At 40.7% G+C, this 25,712-nt stretch overlaps 2 protein-coding genes across 2 annotated transcripts; both read left to right on the top strand.

Annotated features, from left to right (window-relative positions):
- The first annotated feature begins 262 nt into the window (after positions 1-262).
- LOC128360499 (bridge-like lipid transfer protein family member 2) lies at positions 263-16,437 on the top strand. The gene is made up of 39 exons (XM_053320939.1): positions 263-359; positions 545-671; positions 843-892; positions 988-1,129; positions 1,214-1,332; positions 1,446-1,506; positions 1,586-1,784; positions 2,635-2,758; positions 2,873-2,997; positions 3,094-3,161; positions 3,258-3,394; positions 3,595-3,713; positions 4,170-4,366; positions 4,651-4,945; positions 5,061-5,266; positions 5,385-6,435; positions 6,570-6,761; positions 6,961-7,163; positions 7,286-7,404; positions 7,503-7,726; positions 7,846-8,036; positions 8,219-8,318; positions 8,437-8,636; positions 8,731-9,028; positions 9,118-9,275; positions 9,450-9,656; positions 9,794-9,893; positions 10,156-10,338; positions 10,491-10,612; positions 10,735-10,890; positions 11,228-11,349; positions 11,438-11,618; positions 11,963-12,049; positions 12,611-12,721; positions 12,813-12,948; positions 13,779-13,903; positions 13,999-14,100; positions 14,364-14,498; positions 14,701-16,437. Exons 1-39 carry the CDS (start codon positions 289-291, stop codon positions 14,884-14,886), a joined length of 6,729 nt encoding a protein of 2,242 aa, XP_053176914.1. The 5' UTR covers positions 263-288; the 3' UTR covers positions 14,887-16,437.
- A 1,741-nt stretch (positions 16,438-18,178) lies between these two features.
- On the top strand, positions 18,179-21,858 carry rskra (ribosomal protein S6 kinase related a). The gene is made up of 11 exons (XM_053320208.1): positions 18,179-18,388; positions 18,488-18,571; positions 18,655-18,723; positions 19,267-19,336; positions 19,858-19,965; positions 20,089-20,129; positions 20,227-20,254; positions 20,778-20,867; positions 21,220-21,308; positions 21,379-21,489; positions 21,586-21,858. The coding sequence occupies exons 1-11, from the start codon at positions 18,179-18,181 to the stop codon at positions 21,856-21,858; spliced, it is 1,173 nt and encodes a 390-aa protein (XP_053176183.1).
- The last annotated feature ends 3,854 nt before the right edge of the window (positions 21,859-25,712 follow it).

Here is a 25,712-nt window from a genome sequence, read left to right as displayed (position 1 = left end):
ACGCTGTTTCATGTTGCATTTGTAACTACACTGTAGTTAAGTAGCAATGTTAGCAATGACGCTAGCTGGTACTGTTAGCTGAAAAAACACTACTAATGTTTATGAATCAGCATACTTAATGTTGCCTCAGCTAGTTACAGTGATATATGAAGTATTGGTTGTTGTTTCCTAGCAGGCAGACAGTAGCACCTGCAAGTAAGGTGTATCATCTCTTCCTCTTTGACAGCTGCTGATAGAGGAGCAGCCAGCTCCATGTCCACGATTTGGGTGTGAACAACTTGGGACACAATGTCTCTCTTGCTGATATCCTTCCTTCTGATTCTTCTGCTTGGGATTGTGTTGCTATGTATCATTTTCAGGTAAGAAATGTGTGGGTGTAGGACATGATAACAAAGTATAATTCTGTCTTGATTTAGTTTAACCTTAAACTGTGCATGCACTGCTCAATTCAGCCCAAATGTTTGTTAATCTTGATTTTTTTTTATTTTAGGAACAACTCTAGTGTAGGATCTAAGATGTCTGTGTTTTTCTTTTTCTTTTTTAGGTGGCTTATTTGCTCCCTGGCTGTGCGCGTCTTCCAGAGCGCACTGGGTGCCGAGCTAAAGATCAGATCAGTCGGGCTGTTTTCTGTCCAAGGAGTCAGTATCCAATTTCATCCCCAGCACACTCTGGTAAGACACACTGTGTTTACGTGACATTTATGCAGTGAGTTCAAGCAATACAGCATGGCAGGGGTACATCTTTGGCTCAGTAGTGGCCAAAACATGATTTATGTTGTTTGTCTGACGTATCAAAGATACTTTTCTTTGACTTAATTGTCCATTACGTTGTCTTTATTACAGGAAATTGACAGAATATGGATTTCAAGCAAACTTCTAAACCAGGATTTGCCGTAAGTTATTATATATTTTGGGATTTTGGTTGTTTTTAATCTCTCAGATGTGCTAAACCATAACGTATTAAAATAATTGCGTATGTGTGTTTTAGGCGATACCTGGCACTCTGTGTTGGGGAAACCAGAGTTAGGTTTGATTTACAAGCACCACTGAAACCTCTGGTGAAACAGAGCCATGGGAAGAAGTCAGGGAAGATTTCAGTCAGCCCCACAGCACTTCGCTTTCTGTCACAAGTATGCAGCCTCACAGTACATCATATCTAAATTCATTTAAGGTCATTCGTAGGCAGTATCTCACTTTCTATCTTGTTTCCTCAGCTACTGTCGTTCCACATCAGCTCGATCAATGTGATGGTACTGAACCTATCACTGTCAGAGTCTCTGTGGCACATGACTATCAAAGGCATCACCTTGTTACTTGACCACCAGAGTAAAAGGTAACTCTGTCTTTCTGTCCGCCACAGGTCTGACTGAACCATTAATTTAATTTGGATACATTGAAAAGAATTGTCATTCTGCACAGTTATTATTTTTATGAACTGTTTTGCAGGTTGGCATGGGACTTCTCAGTCGGACAGTTAAGCAGTAAAGTGCTAAAAAGCAGCCAGTTGGTGAGTTTTTGTTTGTTTGTTTTCACGAAAATGGAGGCTTGTGATTGAATATGTTTACCTGACGTGCTCTCCATTGTAGGACATATGTTTGGCTGAAGTGGCCTTGAGCCTGTTGCTGTCTGGGGATGTGAGCCTGCCAGAGATGAAGCCAGGTAGTCTGTCCCTGTGTGTGAGGACGCTTATAGCAGAGCTGCACGAGGGTCTGTTCCTCAGCCAAATCCTGGTGCCTGCATCCCCCAAAAGGAGAATACAAGATGCCTCTGGTGATCAAACACAAGGTATCATGTCTAAAATGTCAAAATTGTTATTAATAATTTAACAAACCAGGGATAACCACTCTCAGTCAGTGTCAGGGTGGTTACCAAGTACTGTTTGGCTATGGCTACTGATACAAGTTTATTCTAAAACACCTGGACGTCTGCAATTTTCTGTGATATTTTTAGTTGTCCTGCTGATCAGCAACAAAATGAGGACAAGGTTATATAATAGAGCTTTGTTGACCTCTCTAGGTGCTGAAAATGTCATTGTGCTTAATGACATTGTTTAATCTTTAATCTGAAAGGTCGAGAAAGTGTATTAAAGTTTTCTAAATTCTTGAATAAGAACCTAAATGTTAGTAAATCAGGTCATTTATTAAAAATATGTGCTGTTTATCTGTAGGTGTTTTGAGTCATTATAAGGTGAATGGAAGCAAATAAATGTGTTTGCAGTGGAGCACCAGCAGCATGTATGTGGTTTAGGTTTGCAGTTTTTCTAGTGTAAAAACACCCTAAGAACCGTGAGGGATATGGGGAAGTGACACAGTATTAACTTGCACACTCACATATTGTCATTCAAACAGTATTTTTAGATTATCAGAAACCTGAGCATGAAAGTAGTGTTTGCTACTCATTTTAACTTTTTTTGAAAAAAAACCTGCCTCATTTCTCATTCCCTCTTGATACACACTGATGAAAAGTTAGGTGGATTGATATGTTAAATCAAATCTTCATTTTAAGTTATTGTATAAACATAAATATTTTTTCTTAAAGACTCTTTAGCTGGTATTTCGGCAACTTTACATTTTATTAATACTATATATATTTTTATTGAAGTTAATTGAATAATGTCATTTACGTTTCCTTTCAGAGAGTGAAAACACTGAATTCATCCAGACTGAAGCTGTGGAACGGTTTCATCAACTAATTCCTCACAAGGTCAATGTGGAATTTGATAACACAAATGTAACCTTATCCATGCATAGCCAGAAGAGGTGAGTCAGCCTTTCACAGTCAGCTAAATACATTTTACATTCAGCTGCTTTGTTCTTTAGTGTTTGAATGATTGTTGCCAAAAACATTTTTTTATGTGTTTCCCAACTACACAGACACCTGAACTGGACTCTGAAGTCTTTAAAGCTCTGCTATGGACGTGGCAATGAGCAGCTTCACCTTAAAAGCTTCACTCCTGAGCTGAGCTTTCCCCAGAGTAGCCTGGAGCTCCTTTTAGAGGGTTAGTGGACAGCTGGGCAACAGGCGCAATGCAGAGAGAGAGCTGGATGGAGGAAAAAGCTTTAAATAACATGTTCTTGTTTTTTTTTATTGGCAGATGGACTTCTTCTCTCTCAAAGCAGGCAAAGAATGCTTTGTGTGAATACCCTGAAGACAGCTCTGCAGGTTAAGAAGCTGCTTGATATTCACAATGTCTGAACAAAGCTTCTTGAATCCATGACTAATATTTTACAGTGTTTTGACTTTTTCTCAAAACTTTAGGTCACATCAATGGACATCTCTGGGTCATTCACAGTGAACACTTGCATCATCCACTACCGTCACCAGGAGTTCTCCCATTGGCTAAATTTATTTCCATGGGAACAATTGATCCATAGGAAAGCAGCACACAGAAAAAGGCAAGTTGGGTTAGGGTTAATATACTTTAACACTTCAGTTGTGGGGAGTGTAACCTACTACTAATCTAACACCTTCTACTATTTTCTCTCTCTTACCCACATGTTTGTGTTTGTGTTTTTGCATCACTCATTCTGCATTCTGTTTGTGTTATTGTGTTGTGTAGTCCATTAGATTATTTGCCCATCCTCCTTTTCCTTAGACGCCTCCCTCACCTGGATGCCCCTGTGATGATTACCTCCTCTGTGTCCAACGTAAATGTGTCTGTTCAGCTGGGAGACACAACGCCTTTCGCTCTGGGCTTCCTCTCCGCCAGCGCAGGTACTACAGGCCTTTGACATGCTGCACACAAGCATATGTAATTGGAAGAAAGGCAGGCGGATGTCATGTGGTGTTATTGCTACGTTGCAAAATGAGGACTTTGTTGAGTTAAAGTGTAACTCCACCACTCCGTGTTGCAACAGCACTCAATGTAATTACTTGACATCATGTGCAAGTCTTTTATTATAGTTACAACAAAGTCTCTTTCAATAAATGGTAATAGGTTTTTATTCTGTAGTCAACTATAGAGTCAACCTTTTTCAAACATACCAGTCAAGATTAGATAACACATTTCCTTTGAGTGCCTTTTTAAAGCTTACACATTAACTTGTACTCCTTTTATCTATGTCAGCTTTTTATGGAAAACAACGTAAGTCCACTTTACTGCTGCAAATTTCAATGTGTGTCCTCAAAATAATTATTGTTTTCTTGACATTTACTCTTTTACACCTGTAGAACTGCAGCATCTTCTTGACTTTAAAGTTGACATTAAAGAGAGCCCAGAGTCCCAGAATGTGCACCAGCGTGCCTCACTGACCCTGGACAACTTCTGGTGGAGAGTGGGTCAGGGGTCTCACATCCAACAAGCACCCCACCCTCCTGGTAAACACGTGTGGGGAGAAGCATTAATTCTAGACTCCTTGAGTCTTCAGGTGAGAGCTCAAATTATTAGGGAACATTTAGAAACTCACTTTTTTAAGTAAAAGGACACTTTTGATTCATTTTTAATTTTTATTTAAAAAACATAATGGAGGATGGCCTTGTGCACACCCACATATAGTATAAATACACAACTAGTGTTTTTCCAACACTTATTTATAATCCTTAAACAGAGCTCGAACACAGTTTTCCTAACCACAAATTAGATCACACATTAACTAACGACAAGTTAAAAGAGTTTAATTGCATACTGGATTGATCACTCTCATTCCTGCAGGGGAGTTTGAACCGGTCCCACATGGAACTGAGTAACCAGTGTCCGAGCCTGACCGTGGAGTCCAGCCTGAAGGGACTTCAAGTGGAACTTTCAGAGACCTGTGCGCTGTGTCTGTCTCGCCTGCTGTCCCTCATCTGTGTTCCTCGTGACACAGGGCCACAACTGTCAGACGTAGCCTCACTGTCTCCCCCTAGTGACAATACTGTAGTCCTCCCCTCCTCACAGCTACCCCTGCTTTTTAAACTGGACTGTTGTCTAGAGGATGTTAATGTGTTCACTGTCTCTAATCTGGCAGGTAGGTTTAAAAAAAAAAAAAAAAAAAAAAAAATGTCAAACTTAAAAAAAAAGAGTGCTCCCCTCTTCCGTATGCCATATTTATTATGTAATTTATCTGCTTGTGTTTTCTTTAGGAGCTGTATCTTTGCGGATGGATACAGTCGGAGTCCTGAGCTCTGCAGAGAGCTCAAGAGTGTCTCTAGAGGGTGTTAGCTTGTCGGTGGTTAAGACACTCACAGAGAACATGGAAACATGTTGTCCTGCCTCCCAGACTCCCAACCCTGTCCTCAAACTCACCACAATAGCCTTTTATTACCACATCACCACCCATACCTTGCAGGTAATCAGATCTTGGTAAAGTTTATTTCTCTGGACTGAATGGATTAATGTGTCAGTACTGTAGCTGCATCACTATATTTTCAGGGTTTACACTGTACATACTTTGATTTCTCAATCAGGTTCAATGTGAAGAGGAGCTCACTGTTGAATGGACGCCACCAGATCATATGGTCTTATATCAGCATATGACCGAAGCTCAGGCTTGTTGGCTTATGCTTAAGGGAGACCAAGCAGAGGAACGTCCTGTCAAACCTACAGAAGGTGAAATCAGTTCCAGCCAGATTAGAGGGTTGTGTGTGCGTGTCGAGCTCAGTGGCACTCGTTTGACAGCCCATGTTAGCGAGAAGAACTACATTCTCCTGCACACAGAATCCCTATCAGTCTCCAAGCATGCTGGTTCCATGCACGTGCGCTCCCCCTCCTTGATCTTCAACTTTGACGGCAACAACATTGTCTCCTTTAAAAGCCTAGATGTGGAGACACAGGCAGAGCTGACTGAAATGCAGCTGCACAGAGACGACTTCCCCTTCCTCACCACTCCTCACAACCGTGTCTGGGTGCTCACTTGCCCAGTCATGGCTGTAGAGTTCCCCTACCAGTACAATTTCTCAAATACCTTCGACATGGCCATCAGTGTGCAGAAGTGGTTAAAGACGCTGCATCGCTCCCCAAGCCAGGCCACCACTGTCCAGCCTCTGCCTCCTGACTTCGTGTTCAAAATTAGCCAGTTCTCGTTTGTCTTCTTGGATGATGTCTTTGAAATCAAGCTGCGAGACAACTATGAGCTGATGAAGGATGAGAGCAAGGAAAGTGCAAAGCGCCTGCAGCTTCTGGATAAGAAGGTGGCAGATCTGCGCAAGCAGCATGGAGAACTTCTGCCTGCCAGAAAGATAGAAGAGCTGTACAGTTCTCTGGAGAAGAAGCACATTGAGATTTACATCCAACGCTCACGTCGACTCTACGCCAACACACCCATGAGGAAGTCTCTGCTGACCTGGACCGTGTCAGACCTGGAACTTGTAATCCTGGCGGACCAAGCTCTTCATGGGCCAGAAAGGGTGAGAGAGCAGCTGAGGGACATTGACGGGATCAGTCCCTTCCCCAGAGAGGGACTCTCTCTGGTGGTCCAGTGGTGCCGTGCTGTCAAATTTAAACTGGCTGCATTTTTGGGTAAGTTGCAGACAATTTACAGCATTAATCAGAGATTTTAGACAAGTTAAATATGCACTAAACTTTTTTTTTCTTTTTTCTTTTGTACATACATACAATAAATTCACCTCATTCCACTCTTTCTGTTGTGCCAGTGAGGATCCGGGACTACCCTCGCTACCTGTTTGAGATCCGTGACTGGAGACTTTCGGGGCGTCTCATCGGGACAGAGCAGGATGGACAGGCTAGAGCTCATCGCAAAGAGATTGTTCCACTTGGTGCACCATGGGGAGATGTGACAGTCCACAGGAATATGCCACCTCTCAAGTTCTACTATGACTTCAAATGTGAGTTAAATGTGATGACCACACAATCACCCCAGAAAGGTGCTTTATCTATTTGATAGCTGAATATGTCAAGGTTTGTGTTTTATATTTAATTGCCCTGAAAATAACACATCTGTAAATGATAGTTATACCTTCACAACTGTTACTGTTGTGAAGTTTACTCTTTCAATCACTGACCATTAATATTCTCTTTATGCAGCCAACATCTCTCTCTACACCATCGTGTGGGGACCATGTTGGGACCCTGCCTGGACTTTAATTGGTCAGTCAGTTGATCTGCTCACCAAACCCACAGTTGATCCCTCACCTCTCCTGGCCTGGTGGGACAAAAGTCGTCTCCTAATGCATGGACGCTGGGTTATGGATATTGATCAGGCCAATCTTCATCAGCTAGCTACCGAGGTAAAACACTGTCCAAATAATAAGGAAGTATAAATCAGTTTTATGGCACCCGCATATTTTTGTTATTTATGTTTTAGTTTCTTGTGGTATCTGATATAAAGATGAATCTTGCATTCTTACAGGACCCGTACAACACTACAGAAAACATGCACTGGGAGTGGAATAAGCTGAACTTTGACTGGAACCCTGGGCAGTTTGTTTTTAAAGGAGATTTGGACGTTAACGTCAGGACAGCATCAAAGTGAGTGAAGGCATTGAACTTCAAATTGGTGTCTCATTTTTCAACTGTATCTGTAGAGAATCACTTAGTTACACGGGTTCCTTTTTTTCCCATACTAGGTACGATGATATCTGTTTTTTACACCTGCCCAACCTGTGTATGACCCTTGACCTCCAATGGCTTTGCCATGGCAACCCCTATGACCACCATGCTGTAATGCTCTGCTGTGCGGAGAACGTTGCAGACGTGACCTCAGGACAACCTCATGACTCCTACAGAGCTTTTCGCTCTGAGAACCTCAACCTCTCCATCACCATGGACCTTAACCAGCACTGTGGCACAGGTGTGTTCAACTTATCTTTGCGTTTATGCTCAAAATTATTAGTTAATCGCACTATACTTTGACGCCAGCATTATATTCGTATTTTGCTGTAGAAAATAATTTTTTCTTCTCTTTTTCAGACCCTTCCGAGCCCAGAATCCTGCTGTACAGCAGCACCCTGCGCTGGATGCAGAACTTTTGGGCCACCTGGACAAGCATATCTAGACCAATCTGCAGAGGCAAGCTCTTCCACAGCCTCAGGCCAGTCCGCAAGAAGCTGGGTCAGCATTACAAACAGATGTCCTACACAGCTGCCTTCCCACAACTACAAGTACGTTTTTATTAGGCTGCCTTCTAGCAACAGTCCCCTTCCAATTAAAATCTGTTTTACATTTTGACCATGAAATCCACATTTGCAGTTACTTGATGCAGTAGGTGCCTTGCTTTCTGAGAAATAATTGAATAGTTTTCCTAACCTGATAAATTGTATATTTTTTATTGTGTCTCCTTTAGGTGCATTACTGGGCCTCCTTTGCCCAGCAGAGAGGTATCCAAGTGGAGTGCAACAAAGGCCATGTCTTCACTCGAGGGGCACAAAGACTTATTCCACAGGGTACAGGCTTTAGCATGATACTGCTAAAACAAATCATTGATTCATCTCCCAACATAACATAAAGTAGTTAGTACTTATTGAAATGTGGATGCATGTATGTGTTTGTGTGCTCTTTCAGCTGGCACTGTGATGAGGAGGCTCATCTCTGAATGGAATGTAACTCAGATGGTTAGTGAGCTCTCGCAGGTGACCGTTCATCTGATGGCCTCCACCTGGGACGAGACGGCTGACCACCAGATCAATGCTCAGGTGAAGAAGACTCACCTGCTCAGTCTGTCCTCTCTCAGCTACCAGCGACAGAGCAACCGAATGGAAGAGGTAAAAGCCCAGATCTGCTAGAGTATAAGCCTGTTTTTCTGCTGTGGTTTCATGTATAAAGTTCTTTTTTTTTTTTTTTTACTGTTTTTGAAAGGAGGTGCACACAAAGGATGAGACCAATGCCTCTTACACTCACAAACTGCACCTGGTGGACCTGCGTGCTTCCTGGACCACCACCAACAGGAACATAGCCTTTGGGTTGTATGACGGTTATAAAAAGGCTTCAGTATTGAAGAGAAACCTCTCCACTGAAGCTCTAAAGGGTCTGAAGATTGACACACAGCTGCAGACCAAGAAACTCAAACGCTCCCCTTCCAACTATTCTCCTTCCACAGCCCCCACAACACCGGTTATGCCCACCGTCAATCGAGCAGAGAAAAATCAACATGAAGGTGAGGAACATGCTTTACTAAAGGACCCTGTAGGAAAAGGAAAAAGTCCTTTTAAGTCCATCTAACATCTTCTCCTCTTCTTTCTGTAGGAACGTCAATGCTCCAGAAACTGATTGAAGAAACGGATAAGTTTGTGGTGTTCTCAGAGGAGGACTCAGGTGTCAGCGATCAGCTCTGTGGCATTGCAGCTTGTCAGACTGATGATGTCTACAACCGCAACTGGTTTATCGAGTTGGTTAACTGCCAGGTAACTGCCTTGATAATAGCATTTTATTTAAAAGATTTGTTCAGTTTTTCTGTATTCTTTGGTCTTAAATGTTTTTGAGAGGTTTTTTTTCTCCCAAATCTGGTTTAATGAATTGAGGTTCTTCATCTGGCTGGCCCACAAGTTTGAATCCTTATATTCTTTTGCTTTAAACAGATGATGTTGCGCGGCACGGAGACAGCAGGCTGTGTGCTGGTGTCTGCAGCTAAGGCCCAGCTGCTCCAGTGTGAGCACCACCCTGCCTGGTATAATGACACCCTGAAGCAGAAAACCACCTGGACCTGTCTGCTGGATGGCATGCAGTACTTTGCCACCATGGAGCCCAACCCATCAGAGCAAGAGGACAGGCAGCTGTGGCTGGAGGTCAGGCTGAGGATTACTTTTCTTTTAATAAGTACAGATTAACGCACTTATGTTAGTGTTTTTAAATTTCTGGCTTTTCGGTTAGGAATACAAAATCAAAAATCAAGCTCAAGACTTTTTCATTGTGTTGTGTTTAGGTCAAAAACATAGAGGAGCATAGGCAGCGTAACCTAGACTCAGTGCTGGAGCTGATGGAGAGTGGCCAGGCTGTTGGAGGAATGGTTAGCACCACTACAGGTACGGCACTGCTCACACACAGATTGTTTTCCCTAACCACGTGATAAACACTCGACTGCAATCACACTGCTCTACAACTGTAAAAAAACACCTGCCTGAATACTTATAATTGATGTTTGTACTGAAAGAGAGTTTGTTTCATCAAATGTCTTTCACTGCCCAACTTTTGTCTTTATACATGTATTTTTCTTAACATAAAATTTGTTTCAATTTGCCATACTATTTTAATAACACTGCAGTTTCCTTTTCTGTGTGTATACAGATTGGAACCAGCCAGCCCAGGTTAACGAGATGCAGCAGGTTCAGCGTATCATCTCACGGTGTAGCTGCCGGATGCACTACATCAGCTACAGTCACGACATCAACCCAGAGTTGGCCACACAGATTAAACCACCAGAGCTGAGGAATCACCATGAGAAGGAGGACCTGCTGAAAAAACAGGCTGGTATGTCTGTGTGTCACCTACAAATATTACTGTATCTTAAACCTATGCTTACAACAAAGAATCAGGCTACAAAAAATGTGTAAAGTGGATGTTTTTTTTCCATCAGTTGCCATCAGTGAACCCTAAAAAGTGTCATTACGTTAACTTCTCAGGGGCCGTGGACACTTTTACCCTCATCCACCATGACCTTGAGATATCCACTAACCCTGTGCAGTATGCTATGATCCTGGACATCGTCAACAACCTGCTGTTACATGTGGAACCCAGACGCAAGGTAGGCTGCAGTATCAGCTGGCTGATGGTCCCATCTTCCAGTGCACACAACGGAAGATTTCCATTTCCTTTTGTAATGCTTCATCTTTGCTTATTCTGTGTTTTCATCCTCCACGTGTCCAGGAGCACAGTGAGAAAAAGCAGCGTGTGCGTTTCCAGCTGGAGATTTCTAGTAACCCTGAGGAGCAGCGCAGCAGCATCTTACATCTCCAGGAGGCAGTCAGGCAACACCTTGCTCTGATTAGACGTCTTGAAAAACAGATTTACTCTAACATTCGGGTGAGTCTCACAGTGCTTTATCACACCAGCCACACCACGCAGTATTTCAGTGATCGCAAACTTTCCAATGCATGGATTTATGAGTAAAGACCCTATTTGTACTACTGTAGAAGTTTGATAACAATCCAGGCATTATTAGTGGGGTAATTTACAAGATACACTGGTGGTCCTGTTAGCGCCTGTACTAAGCCATTCGGCTCATAGCTCTAACACCACTAATTTGCGACCAAATGAAAAAAAAGGGCTGAGGCGGTGTTTACATAGACGTAATGGTGCATATGAGGCTAGGTCGAAATTATGCTGAACCAAGTCATGTACTTCCCTACTCATCTTGAAGGCACAACCTGATGAGCTGAGCAGCGACGAACTCACTGAGATCAACACAAGGCTGCAGAACCAGCTAAACCAAGAGAAAAATGATATGCAGATGAAGAGTGAAGAGCTCAACATTCTCATCAGGTTTCAGATATGCAGTGATTCACATTCACATCAGTACTTCAAAGGTATGGCACTCAAAAGTTAAAACAAAAATGTGCTCTTCGTTCAGGTGTTTTAAGGATTTCCAGCTGCAACGGGCAAACAAGCTGGAGCTGCGTAAGCCTCCGGAGGATGTGAGTGTGGCGAGGAGAACAGAGATCTACTTTGCCCAGGCCCGCTGGTGTTTGACCGAAGAGGACGGCCAGCTCGGCATTGCTGAGCTGGAGCTGCAGAGATTTATGTACAGCAAGGTGAGCACAGCACAGCAAGCAACCACAGCTACGAATTTCAAAACAGCTGATTGATGGTCAATCCAGTTGTCAAAAAACATTTTTTCTTTCTCTTTTTATAGCTACAGCTCTACAGCTCTAGCTCTTTTCCAACATTTTCTTTCTCAAAAACTATCCCACGATAACAGGAATATGTACAGTATAATTCTGTTGAATTTGTAAAAATCTGAAGTAAACCAGACAACTTGCACTTCAGTCAGTATGATAGGATTTCTTATTCCAATATCAGGCTCCTATAGTATTAAACTTAATCTGTACTGGATGGTAAATGTTAAGCACACTGTGAACACATCTTCTCCCCACAGCTGAACAAGTCTGATGACACTGCAGAGCATCTTTTGGAGTTAGGGTGGTTCACAATGAACAACCTTCTGCCCAATGCAGCATACAAGGTAAATAAGATCCTGAAATTACTCAGATTTGTTTTCTTTTGTCTTTTAGTCGCTTAAATGACAAAACACACATTCATTTGATTTGATTCTAGTTGTTTGATGTTAATTGTACAACAATTACAGCAATGACATACTTAAAACTGTGCTGAAGGGACTTATCCATACAAACAGTTTATTAAAGCCCACAGTGTCATTTTCTCCAATATTCATGAGTCTCTACTTGGTTTCCTCTGTGCAGCGAGTGAGGGTATGTACACTGCTGTTACAGTGACAATACTGTGAAGTCTGTGTTGACTCCATCTTGTTTATCCAGATGGGATCACTCAGTGGCTCTTGAGTTTCATATTAAGTGTTGCATGCACACCCATGGTTCAGAGATGCATGTGCGACTGAGGACTCATTACAATTGCATTTGAATTGTTTCATACTGTGTTCATATTGTGTATCGTGTGTGTTGTTTAATATTAAAGTATAATTCAAAATGACATCAAAAGCAGACTCACACTTGAGCTTTATTTTGTGATGCAGCTGAAGATTAAAACTTTTTTTTTTTTTATATAGGTGGTGCTTCGTCCTCAGAGTAACTGCCAGTCCGGTAGACAGTTTGCATTGCGTATCTTCAGTAAAGTGCGCCCCCCTGTGGGAGGAATCTCTGTCAAGGAGCACTTTGAGGTGAAGAACATCACTTGCAGCTGTTTTTATTGAAACATCTGGTTTGTGTTTTATTGACGATTTTTAAAATAACGAATGTTTCCATCATCAGGTGAATGTGGTGCCTCTCACCATCCAGCTGATGTACCAGTTCTTCAAGAGAATGATGGGATTTTTCTTCCCAGGAAGAAACGTTGAAGAGGAAGAGGTTACTGATGAGGAGGACAAATTCAGATTGGTTACTACTGGTATGTTTTTTTTGTCAACAGCAGTAGAGCTGTAATGATTAGAGATGAAGGACAGAAAATGAATCAACAAATATTTTGATTTAAATCATAAATAATAGGTGGATCCCCATCACAGGCAAGTCACTGCCAAAGTGACAACATTGGTTAGGTAACTTAACCATGGCGTAACCCCAGATTCACAGATTATAGCTGTAGATATTTCAGTTTGATTTCAATTCATGAAAGTTAAGTATAACATTTTGGTCATCATAGCATTGTCCGGTGCACTAAAAAAAACTCCACCCTATCGTACAAGTCAATTCTGGCTCCAGAAATCCAAGATGGCAATGGTCAAAACGCAGACCCAAGGCTTCAAAATAGGAGTTCACAAACCAATGAGTGACATTCATTGTTTTTTAGTCTGTGGTCCTTTATGTTAGTAAACTGAATATCTTCTGAAGATGTTACCTTTTGACTCTGGAACACTATAACTAGCATAACTAACTATTTTGATTTAATTGTTAGTTGCAGCACTCCTGTCTCTTTGTGCGTACCACTCATCTCTTACATCTACCCGGTCAATAACAGGTTCCATTTCCTCTGCCAGACGTGTGTGTGTGTGTGTGTGTGTGTGTGTGTGGTATTAAATAGCCCATTACTGTGTTATGTCATCCCTCTGAACTATTTAAAGGCTCTGTCGCTTTGGATGTGACCTTGAGATATACATATATCTATATGTGTGTGTGAGAGAGAGAGAGAGAGAGAGAAGAGAGTCTCAGTGGGAGTATGAGGTGTAGGGTGCAGGGTTACGCAGAGGCCACAGTGCTCATGCTACTTGCTCCGTGTCACAGGTATCCCTGTTAAGCCTCGGCAGCCGTCAGAGGACACCATGGGTGCTATGGGCCCCAGCAAAGGTGTCACCCAGGGACTGAATCGCACCGCTGGGGTCAGGAGGTCGTTCAGGAAAACTCCAGAGGTAAAGGCTGTTGATTCATTTGATTGTTTTTATCTCATATGTTCAGAGGCACAGCAGAAATACATTGAATGGCCTTGTATGATTTCTGCCACCAGCATCCTGTTGATGACATTGATAAGATGAAGGAGAGAGCTGCGATGAACAACTCCTTCATCTACATCAAGATTCCCCAAGTGCCGCTCTGTGTCAGCTATAAGGTGGGCTCCTGTGCAGTATTGACTATTGATCGATTTTTGGTGAAATTTCTTGTTTATTATGATGAATAATGAGTAATAGTCGACCTTTTTTGAACCTCTTACCTTACAATAAGCTTGATTGAAAAGGGACCGTAGGAATAGTAATACACTTTAAGAATGAAAAAGATGATTCTCACACCAGCTCAGGTCATTCACAGAGAGCTATCCCATAATGATGATGTGATGTTTTTAGAAGCTGGACTAATGTTTTACACTTTCCTCAGGGAGAAAAGAGTAGTGTGGACTGGAAGGATCTGAACCTGGTTCTTCCCTGTTTGGAGTACCATAACAACACCTGGACGTGGCTCGACTTCGCCATGGCTGTGAAAAGGGACAGTCGGAAAGCACTTGTTGCACAGGTACACAACATTTAGGACTTTGAATCCTTTCCTACTCAAACCTTCACTACTTTAACCCCACATAAACTATATAATAAAACTCTATAATACCACCATGTGCTCTGTGATACTGTTAAAATCTGACTTTTTCTGCTTCATTACCAAGAATTAAAAGTTTTCTGTACATGAACTTGTCCCTTTTCCCCTCTTTGGTGCTGCTCAGATGATAAAGGAGAAGCTGCGTCTTAAGCCTGCGTCAGCCTCAGACCTGCGGGGGAAGGCGTCCGAAGGGAAGTCGGACAACAGTATGCAGCAGCAAGAGGAAGACGAAAAGGCACGGCTCCTCATCGGCCTCAGCACGGCAGACAAGAGCTCCAGCAAGAAGAGCATCTTCAGTCGACGCAAGTGAAACACAAAAACACACATTCACACCAAGAGATGACTTGACTGACTGACTATTGTTGTTTTTTTGTTGTTGTTGTTTTTTAACGATGCACTACAGCAGCTGCCACTCTCCCTCAGTGAAGGGCATCAGGGAAAAAGCAGACTGCCTGTTAGGGGTCAAAATATCAGCCTGGCATCAAGAATCACAATGAAAAAGGGAGGTTTTTTGTTTTTTTTTAGGGTTACTTTAATATATCATATCAACCTGCTGAACTTAATAGAAATAGTCTGGAGTTGTTGTTTTTGAAAGGCAACTCCTGTCTCAGAATTGAAATATGGCCAAAATCCCTGGTTAAAAATTGTTTAAAAAATAGCCTGCAGGGAACTCAAACAGCTCCAGGATTACCAGAGGGCCATTTTGACCAAATACATATTATTTTTTGTTTATTTGTGTGCCATTAAAAAATCTCACTCTGCAACTTTCAAAAAAATAATGACCACTTAGGTTGCATTGAATGTAGCGAGGAACATTTATGTAGCGAGCACTTCACTGTTACTGTTTCCTCCGCTTCTACAAATGCAATACTGAGAGCACCTTTTCCTGCTGGCTCGGGAACACTGTATGTCAGAACCTGTCAAAGCGTGCTAGACTAAACAGAGCTCAACTGAAAGCACCTTGAGAACCTCTTTGATGCTGTTGGCTGTAAAAAATTAGATTTTGAAACGCCATAAATAAATAAATGAATAAATATATCAGTATATGTTTTATCAATAAAGCTTATAGAAATAGTACACGGCTGTATGACTGTCGCTCTGACAGGAAGGCCTTTGCCCACAAATGACCACAAATGATGCTATTTTATATTTTAGTTACAAATGACGGACTTGTAGGGCTGGGCGATATGGATAGAATCAAATATCACCATATTTTTGACCAAATACCTCTATCGATATCAATGGATGAAGGCAGATGATAGAACAGCTTGAGTAGTCTAAATGAATAAAGTGACATCATTTTACTGTAATGCACCCTTTAAAAGCAGAAAAAGACACGTAAGCCATATCACAATATTACGATATCCAAAATCTAGGTTGATATCTAGTCTGATATCATCATATCCATATAATATTGATTTATTACCCAGCCCTAACAGTCTGCATCCCTCAGCTAGCTGTTTGACTGTACCTCACCCCAGTGCAATATACAAGAACGGAGCAGCAAAAACATTTCAGTGTGTTGTATAATGTGGTCTGGTTTGATGGTATTGTGGCAACAAAACAAAAAAAAAAGATATGTTACAGCTAATTGCTGAGTGTATGTTTTGTAATTTTAACACAAAAGCACTTTTTATGCAAAGTATTTTGATATTTTTGTAACCACGGTTTGTTTTATTTTCTGTTGATTATTTCTTGTTATAACTGGGCTGCTAAGCCTGTTAAGAATACAAGACAAAACATTTCAATTAAACTGATTCTATCTGACTGATTTTCACTGTTTTTGACAAAGCAGATTTCTTCTTATTTCTGTTGGCTCTGTGGCATATTGTTTTTGTCTGTCAATAAAAGTGTTATAGTCTCACAATGTGTGTGTGTGTATGGGATTTTTTTTTTTTGGATGATTGTGCAGAATAGAGAAAGAGGGAGCAGGTCTGTGAGTCAGTGTAAATTGGGGGAACAGAGGGATGATTGATCATTAATCTGACAGCTTTAACTGGAGCGGAATCGAGCCCTTCCCGCGCTGGATGACTCTCTGCAAACAGCTGCAAACATTTCTCTCTCTCAATCATCGCTGTAATGGCTCAGACACGACTGAGGGAAAAAGGACGCGAGAAGATGAGCTAGATCAGATATTTTATTTTAACTTATTTTAGTGTGAAATACTTTGGTTTATTTCCCGTGTGAAGATGTGATGGGCAGCGACTTCAGTAAAAGCAGAAAGGTGAGTAAATCTCAAATCAGCTGCAGATTGTTTACATGTTGATCATCAGCGCTGTTCACACGTGAGATATACGATGTTTAAAAAAAAATCCAAATATACAAGATTACAACAGTGTCTATATGATTAGGTGTGTTTTGGATGTGTTGCGATTTTCTAAAGAATTCATAGTAAAATTGCATTTGCGTAACTTTTTGAAAGATGTATAAAATCAGACCTTTACGTGCGTTATTGTGGCTTGTTGTAAATACCCTGACCTTATTTGAAGCCTGTGTCGTCGTTTTTTGAAGATGCTCGGACTGGTCTTCTGCTCCAGAGTCAGTCCTCTTAAGGAGCCACACTGTAAATCACACACTACACTGAGGTCTTGTCAAAAATAGACTTATCGATTAGTTGCTGGTTAAGTGTGCAGTGACCTTCTCCCCAGCAGCACGAGGGTCATCACATCTTTGAGTTTGTGCTGCATTCATGGACATTAATTAGCTGATCGAGTCTGTGTTTAATCAGCAATTGACTTTTACTATATTCAAAAATAGTAAGTTATAAATAAGTCTTTCATTTGCAAGGCTCATATTTCTAGATATGTATAGATCTAAAGTCTAAAACAAGAGAATATATGTCAATTCTTATTTCAAAATTAGATTACATTCAGACTAAAATTCGTAGCAAATCTTTGTGGGAAAGAATTGCAGACAAGAAATTGTAATTACTGTGTAATTAGTGATAAATTATAATTACTGAGGCAACAATGGTGCCTCTTGTGAAATCATCTAGGCTATATAAGCACTGGTGGAAGAAGTGTTCACATTATTTAGGTAAAAATGCCGCAAAGTAAATGTGCTCAATTATAAATACAATATCTGTATTTAAAATCTGTCAAATACAAGTTTTCAAAATAAAAATATATCATTATGAAACACAATAACCTACCAGCTTTATATTGTTTTTAATTATGTCATTATTCACTGATGCTCTAACATGTAAACAGTATTTTAATATTGCAGCTGATTGAGAGGGAGCTAATTCTAACAGCTTTATACACTGTTAATTAGTTTAATATATAAGAATGCATCATAGTTTTAAAATCAGTGCAGGATTTGTATTTCATTTTTACGAAGTATCCAATAACTACAACTATCAAATAGATGTAGTGAAGTAAAATCATATAGATCCGTCTGAAATGTAGTTGAGTAGAAATACTGTATTAAAAATATGAGTAAAGGTCCCCAAAATGGTACCTAAAGTTCATTACTTGTGTACATGTATGTTGTTACAGTCCACCATTGATGTTAAGCCATTTTAATCCTCTTTATACATCCACTAAATGCAGAGAGAGGGTCCAGATGCTCAGCGTCGATTCAGTCATGGACTCCTCTCAAACATGGGGGTCCACATCGCTCACAGGCTCAGACACTCGGCTGTATTTTCTCGGCCCGAGGGACCGGATAGCAGACTTCCCGTCCCCAAGGTCCTGCTGTCCTCAGAGGACAGCGCTGAGCCATCAGACACAGAGAGGACCACTCCTGCACTCATTTCTGCCTTTTTGCCTGAATTCCCACACAGCACATTTCCTGGACAAGACCATTTCCAGGTACTCTTCACCACAAAGTAAACAATTGTTCAATAGAAATTGATTCTTGAAGCAGATGTTGCAGAAAAGCATCAGAAATAACTGTACTCCTGCTTACAGATCCTGGGTTTCATAGCCAAGGGGTCATTTGGACCAATCGTGAAGGTCAAGGATGTTCTTAAAGAGAAGACTTACGCTGTTAAGGTTAGTGCAGCTTAAAAAACAGCTTTATATATGATCATACAATAGTTCATAGTTTTGTGTAATCATTTTTCTTTGTGGTTTAGGTTTTACCAAAATCAGAGATCTTGAAGCATGGAGTGCAGAAGCAGTCAAAAGAGGAAGTTATCATTCAGGTATATCTCAGTGTTCAGTGTTGTCAATGGGTGGAAGTGCTGATACTGTTCTTACACTTACACTACCTATACTTATCAAAAAATCTATGCAAAAAAAACCCCACTCTGAGTACATGTCAGAATGAGTATCAATATTAAAAACAACATTTTCTTTACAATTATAAGAAGACAAAGGTAAATTATTTGTTTGATATTGGAGGAAAAAAAGTGTCCTCTTCTTCAATGGCTGATATTTCACTACAGATTTTGTGCTGACCCCCGCTGTAAATGTGACTTCAAACATAGTAAAACATACAAATGGCTAAATTACTGACTGGATGCAGGATTTTTAAGGACTACAATCCAATTTCCAACAAGCACTAATAGTGAAATACCTCTCTCCTCAGTCTTTGTATATTATTTGAAATATAGGAAACATCTCTATCCATCTCTCACTGCTATATTCACTGTCACTCTATGTGTGTGTGTGTGTGTGTGTGTGTGTGTGTGTGTGTGTGTGTGTGTGTGTATGTATGTGTGTGTGTGTCAACTGTTGCATTGCAGCGGCAGCTCAAACATCCATTTATCCACAATCTGCAGGAGTGCTGGCAGACACAGCACCATCTCTTCATTAGTGAGTTAATAAACGGTGGCACAGTTTGAACCTCTCTCCACTTCAGCTACCTTTTTCTGTTTTCTGTTTGACTAGTTTTCTCCCTTTCTGTCCCACATATTTATGATACACTGTCGATTAGTTTGATTACAAATCTCAGTTCTGGATATCGAAGAGGTACACTGCCATCTAATGAGAGTGTAGGGTAAAACCATAAACTCACATCTTCACCTCTGAATGAGTTTACATTCTTTTATCAACCACCGATCACCATTGTATCCATTTATTAAACAAAGATTATTGAAGTACACAGTGCAAAGAGATTTCCTAAAATCAGACTCAACCTTTTTTCTTACTTTTTGCAACACTGTGATGAGCAAATCTTTTATATGCTGTTCCCTCGTTGTGGTTTCCTCATTTCTAATACGTTACTTGCCTACTACGTGCTGCCTTGCATTAACTTTTCCACGTACTTCTACATACTGTCTGCAGCCAGTTTCAAAGACATGAAAGTATGCATGTGTGTGTGTCATCCTCTGCAGTGTGTGACTACTGTGACACTGGAGACCTGTACACTTACTGGTTACTGAAAGGCCAGTTCAGTGAAGATGAGGTTCGGCTCTTTGCTGCGGTGCTGGGCAGCGCGTTGGGTCAGTGTTAAGTTCATCATATGAACTCTCATTGCTCTATGCATTGACTTACATTGATACAAAAATGATGGGAGGGATTTTAAACATTGTCTTGCTTCCTATCTTATTGTTTGTTATTTCTAGGATATCTACATGACTTAGGGATCATGCATAGAGATATAAAGGTAACATTTTTATATGTCACGCAATTAGACTAATATAACATATTAATCTCTTTGTATCTCTAACTTTTTTATGATACTAATCTTACTGATTTTTCAGATGGAGAACATCCTTTTGAGTGACCAAGGTAATGCTTTTTTTCTACTACTTATGTCAAGTAAAAATTGTCAAATAATTTCTCATACTAAAATACTACAAATAGATGGACGGCCCTACACCTGCAATGTGGTTACGGGAAATGTGGGGCACCTTTATGCAATTCCTGGAAAGTGATCAGACTGGAATTAATGAATAATAAGTATTATAAACTATATGAATGAAATGTGATTGACAACATCTATGGAAACTAACATGCCTTTTATCAATATGTATGACCATTAATGATTTGATTTGATGTAGGTTTCATTTTTTTTATTATTATTTATATATACATTTTTTATTTTATTTTATTTTTATTTTTGTGTGTGTGTGTAATTTTTTCCTTTTCCCATAATGTATATGTTGCTGAGGGTGGGGGAAGGGTTCTTAAATATTCTTGTACTCATTAATGTACATTTTCTATGCCAAAAACAATAAATATATTGTTAAAAAAAATACTACAAATAGAACTGTATGTACATGTACATCACCTGTGTTTGGTCATGATTCAGGTCACCCTCGTTTGTCTGATTTTGGACTGTCACGTCGTCTGTCACGTGGAGAAAAAGCATTTACAATATGTGGGACAATCCAATACATGGGTGAGATGTTTATGTTTTTTCTCATAAAATGTGTATTATAATAATTTATTGTCAACTCACTGTCTGTGTTTTGAAGCTCCCTCTTCTACATTTGAGCCCTTCCTGTGTTTTGCTCCCATTAGATTCAGTTGACCCAGTTATGAACTCAGTGCACCTGCGATATTCTTTGCATGCTACCGCTTTGGCTTCTTTGACAAAGGCTTTACCCCCAAAAACATTTATATTTTTGGGCTCCTTTGTGCTGCAATTTTTGATGCATGCCTTTGTGATTTTTCCTTTATAGTTCTGTTGATGAATCTAACACCATGTACATTGTGTTTTTATCCTTTATTTCCTGTTTGTTTCTGAGTAGCTCCTGAAGTTCTAAGTGGGGGTCCATACAACCATGCTGCTGACTGGTGGTCTCTTGGTATTATGTTGTTCTCACTGGTGACAGGAGAGGTGAGTACCTGCATATTTAGCAGCGCTACACTTGTTGGTCGACTGTCTGAACATTTCTTTGTGAATTTAGTTTCCAGTAGCTGCGGAGCCAGACCACATTACTATGCTGAGCAAAGTCAGAGAGTTTTCCTATGTGCTACCCGAGACCTTCAGCTCTGCTCTGATATTACTGCTCACCGAGGTCAGTAAATGTAATATTATTTTCTCTTATTAAGAAGCCGGGATCCCTCTGAAATAAAAAATTCTGATCTGTTTCAATCTGTCTTGAATGACACAGCTGTTGTGCAAGAATCCAGTGAACCGCCTTCGTAACCTGGATTGTTACAAAATGCAAGCCTTCCTCCGCGGCAGTTCGTTTGACTCTCACATCCTCCAAAAGACACCTGTTGAATTCATCCTCGAGCTCAGGGCTCATCCCGATTGGTCAGCCAAAGCGACGAGAGGCCTTTCACTAGATTACTTTAATGACTTTGACTGTGATAAAATCCTTCACTCTCCCACAACTCCCTCTGAAATGTCTCTACCTGTGACTAACATGGACCTAAACTAAGCTGCAAGCAAGCATGTAAAGCATATACAGCACTGAATACAGAAACTCTACAGAAGTTGTCTCTTATACATGTTACCTCTTGGACATTGTGTTTTTATTTTTGGAATGTGTGAAAATTCCCCTTTCCTTTGTAAATATCCTATAGACAACTTTCACACACACACACTTTTCCTGTTCTATTGCTGTCAGTATATAATAAAGCAACTTTATTGGATTCTTATTTGTGGTTTTATACAATATATATCAATCATTTCTATTATTAGAATTTCACTCAAAACAGCCTCATAGAGCAGCTATTGTGGATGTAAACTCTTCTTATGCAGCATATTTGAACCGATTTCAACTCTCTGTACATTCCAGTGGCAAACAAATGGATCTGTGAGTACGGACAAGAGTTCAAACATCGCTGCAGCCTGAATCCTGAAGAGTGAGAGGGGTGGAGCATTAGTTGGGAGTACAAGAGCCAGCCTTTACAATTGCGAGGCACACTTGCAGGCGGAGAGTACTGTAGGAAGCAGCCAGAAAGTGAGCACACAGGCAGGGAAGGTGAGAGCTGTTGAGGGGCAGCCTTCATCTGTGATTGGAGCCCCAGGCCCCAGGGAGCCAGGAGCATACAGCGGACACTGCTGCAGTGGACATGGATAGCACAAGGCTGAGCTGCATTTTGGAAAGTAGGGTGGAGGAGGAGTGGGGCAGCTGGCAATCAGCCCCAGGAGGCCAAATGCTCTCTTACTTTTACTGGCCAGTTCCTGTGGATGGAGAGAGGCCTCAGCCTTTACACACTGTGCTGGTTTCAGTTAACTGTGCAGGGCTGTTTGCCTCCTGCCCTCAGTTTGCTTACAAACTAGCATCTTATGCAGCACTTTTTCTACACAGGCCCTCTCTAGAGTCTGTCAATACAAATGTTCAACACAGCTGAACTTTGTTTGGACTCTCAGAACTTTATTTAAAATGTGTAGATGGCAACGTTTACATATATCTAATGTGCCTGGCTGAGCCACAGTGAAATGTGTGTAAAATGATGCACAGAATAAAAATAAATGCTGCTTTTTTGTTTGGTTGGTTACCAACCTTTAGGTACCAACTTTAGGTAATCTGCAGCATACCAACCGTTGGTATGCTGCAGATTACCTAAAGAGATTTTTGGTGAAAGTTCCTCTCTAAGCCATCTCAGACCTCAGCAGTGCAGTTTAGACTGGTGCTATGAGTCAAAAGGAACGAGTCATTGTGAGCTTGCCTGTTTATTCCCAGCTGACTGAGCAATGTGGTCATCACTGCCTGTGGTAGACTGTTACAATTTGGTTCATTGTAACCGACTGACTAAATGGAACAGATGAAGCAGATCTGGCAGTTGTTGAACTTCAGAGGCTGGTTGTCATTAATCATGTTCTGCACGCCAAGTGATATAGCACCCGTCTTCTTTGTCTACTTCATGTCTGAATTCACATAACAAACTATGTCTGTAAACCACTCAGATACCTGTGTCATAGCTCATCTTAAAACTGAGTGAGGTGGAACATGCACAGTATTAAAATTATCTGTTTTTTTGGGAAACCCTGCTGCTTGATTGGCAGGGATTGGTGAGACTGAAAAATAGGGGTGGAGACACACTGATAATACCTCAGTTTGCCAAGAGTGATACTGTACACTGTAGATTTTCCCTTCCAGCTCATCAAAGTGTACACACACAGACACACCCTCCACTCTCTTATTCAAAGAAATTGTAACTGGCCATCTACTAACGCTCACATTCCTGGCTTTACAATCCTGTACACAGCAGGATTTGATTATTTTACCTCAGAGTTGACATTCATCAACTCTCGTCATCCCTATTTATATTAAAGGAGAATAAGAGAACTATGGCAGAGTCTAAAGCAAAAAAAAAGTGAAATCTGTAGTAAATTGTTCAGCCTTTGCTCTCAAAAAGCTTTACGCAAAGCTTCTCCACAGGGACTCCCAGAGCTCTTTGCCTCGCCTCATAGGTCAGCAAGCATCTCCTTACAGGCCTGCAGGATGCTTAGTTGTGCATCTAAGTATGGATGTCATTATGCAAATAAACTACATACATATTGTATATTGAACATGTATTTATGTACTGATAAGTTACTGGCTGCACTTTCAGAGAGTAAATAAACTAGAAGTTTATTGGAAATCTTTGCTTTTATATAATGTAGGTTTTTGATTAAATCTTTACTGGACTCAGTATCTTCCTACAAGTAAAAACATGTTTATGTTATGTTCTTGGATAGACAAGACAGTATATATTAACATAAAATATTTCAAAGAATGTAAATAACAATATGAGAGATAAAGAGAAGAGGTTCATCAGTGACAATTGCTGACAGGAGTATCTCAGTACTTGTTGCTCCATATATGAGGCAGAGAGCACTGAGGAGACCTGAGCCTGCATCTTCTCCAGGCTGTCTGTCATAGCTTTCAGTCACTTTGACAGCTGCTCGATCTTCTAACCTGCATTATGCTGCACCTTCTGAATGTTCTCAGTGAATGTCTTTTAAAGCTGTGACACGGATGCACATACAAAAAAACATGCAAATACACTCACATATACCTACGAGCATGCACAGCATTTGGCTGACATCCAAGTCGAACATGAATCAAGCTAACATTTGAGCAACCTGACACCTTGCAACTTAGTCTCCAGATGACTTCTATTTGGTAATACATATTTACTGGGCTGCAATTACCAAGGTGGTGCAGTTGGTCTTCTAGCTCATTCCCCCATCACATATAGTTCTCTCCCCACCTGCTAAATTCACATTATACATATTCTCTGGGTGAATCTCAAAGTCAGTTAAAAGTTAGATGTACAAGTTGGTTTACACTGAAATGTATTGAAAATGTACAATAAAGAGTAGTTTGCGTGACTACTTCTCGCTCTCTGCAAATATATTTTCTGAGAAAGGTGCTATGGCATTTCTTACTTAACGATAAGAGTAAGCGCACACATTAAGGCCTTCTTTGTCTTTAAATTGAGGGGATTATTTTGCTCAAAATGGGTTTCATCAACCATCAAGACAGTGGCAACTGAACATACACAGGTCATGAACCTTGAAAGTTTAAATGTATCACACTCTAATGTCAGCGGTCTATTTTAAATGTCTCTTTAGGATCAGTGACAATGGAGTTGAGGAACTGAATCCGCTGCTATATCGTAGCACACAGAGCCTCGTACCTGGATACAACTTTCTGCCTTGGCTTGACCTAATTAGAAGAGCCCACAAACCCATTGAGGACAACCTTAATAGGACAGAAAATTGAGGACCAGATAAAGTATCATCATTAAATGTTTTTAATTAGGTAACAGAAGGAGGAAAAAAACGACTGTCCCGGTGGAAGCAGCGACATATAATTGCTGTTCTTCTTGAAATCGTGTGTCTATTTAAAATGTGTCTCCTGAATGGGAGTTCACCGGCTCCTCCTCCCGCCGCCTCCTGACATTGGATTTCCTCTCAGGCCCTTGTCTTAGACAGGTCCACCATGTCTGTGTTGTGGCTGTATAGTGGCAGGCAGTCCAGTGACCCATATCTCATTTCGGAGGCACACTGACCCACAATAGTGAAGAAAGTAGTCCCCTGAAATGCTAGGGAGCTGTCCTATTTAGTCTAAACTAAATAGTGAGATTACATAATGAGAAAACATGCAACTTCCTCCTGAACATCACTCACATTGCAGTGGCCACCTTCATATAATACTCTCAGCTAAAGCCATAAGCATCCTTTCCTTCCTTTACTATACAAAAATCTATTTTCTAATACACTATATGAGATTATCAGCTGCTATATTTGTATTATTTCAACCAGAATCCAGTGTAATGTGTGCATGAAACATGAAAA

The sequence above is a fragment of the Scomber japonicus genome, chromosome 6 (assembly GCF_027409825.1).
Source record: "Scomber japonicus isolate fScoJap1 chromosome 6, fScoJap1.pri, whole genome shotgun sequence".
Lineage (NCBI taxonomy): Eukaryota > Metazoa > Chordata > Actinopteri > Scombriformes > Scombridae > Scomber > Scomber japonicus.
This window is presented reverse-complemented; position numbering and strand designations above follow the sequence as displayed.

Excerpts from the sequence above, each read along its gene's own strand:
- LOC128360499 (XM_053320939.1), top strand. The coding sequence starts at position 289 with ATGTCTCTCTTGCTGATATCCTTCCTTCTGATTCTTCTGCTTGGGATT. Across the intron at positions 1,130-1,213 it reads CACTTCGCTTTCTGTCACAA|CTACTGTCGTTCCACATCAG; the intron begins GTATGCAGCCTC and ends TTGTTTCCTCAG. Across the intron at positions 14,499-14,700 it reads GGAAAGCACTTGTTGCACAG|ATGATAAAGGAGAAGCTGCG; the intron begins GTACACAACATT and ends GGTGCTGCTCAG.
- rskra (XM_053320208.1), top strand. The coding sequence starts at position 18,179 with ATGGGGGTCCACATCGCTCACAGGCTCAGACACTCGGCTGTATTTTCT. Across the intron at positions 18,389-18,487 it reads CTGGACAAGACCATTTCCAG|ATCCTGGGTTTCATAGCCAA; the intron begins GTACTCTTCACC and ends TCCTGCTTACAG. Across the intron at positions 21,490-21,585 it reads TGATATTACTGCTCACCGAG|CTGTTGTGCAAGAATCCAGT; the intron begins GTCAGTAAATGT and ends TGAATGACACAG.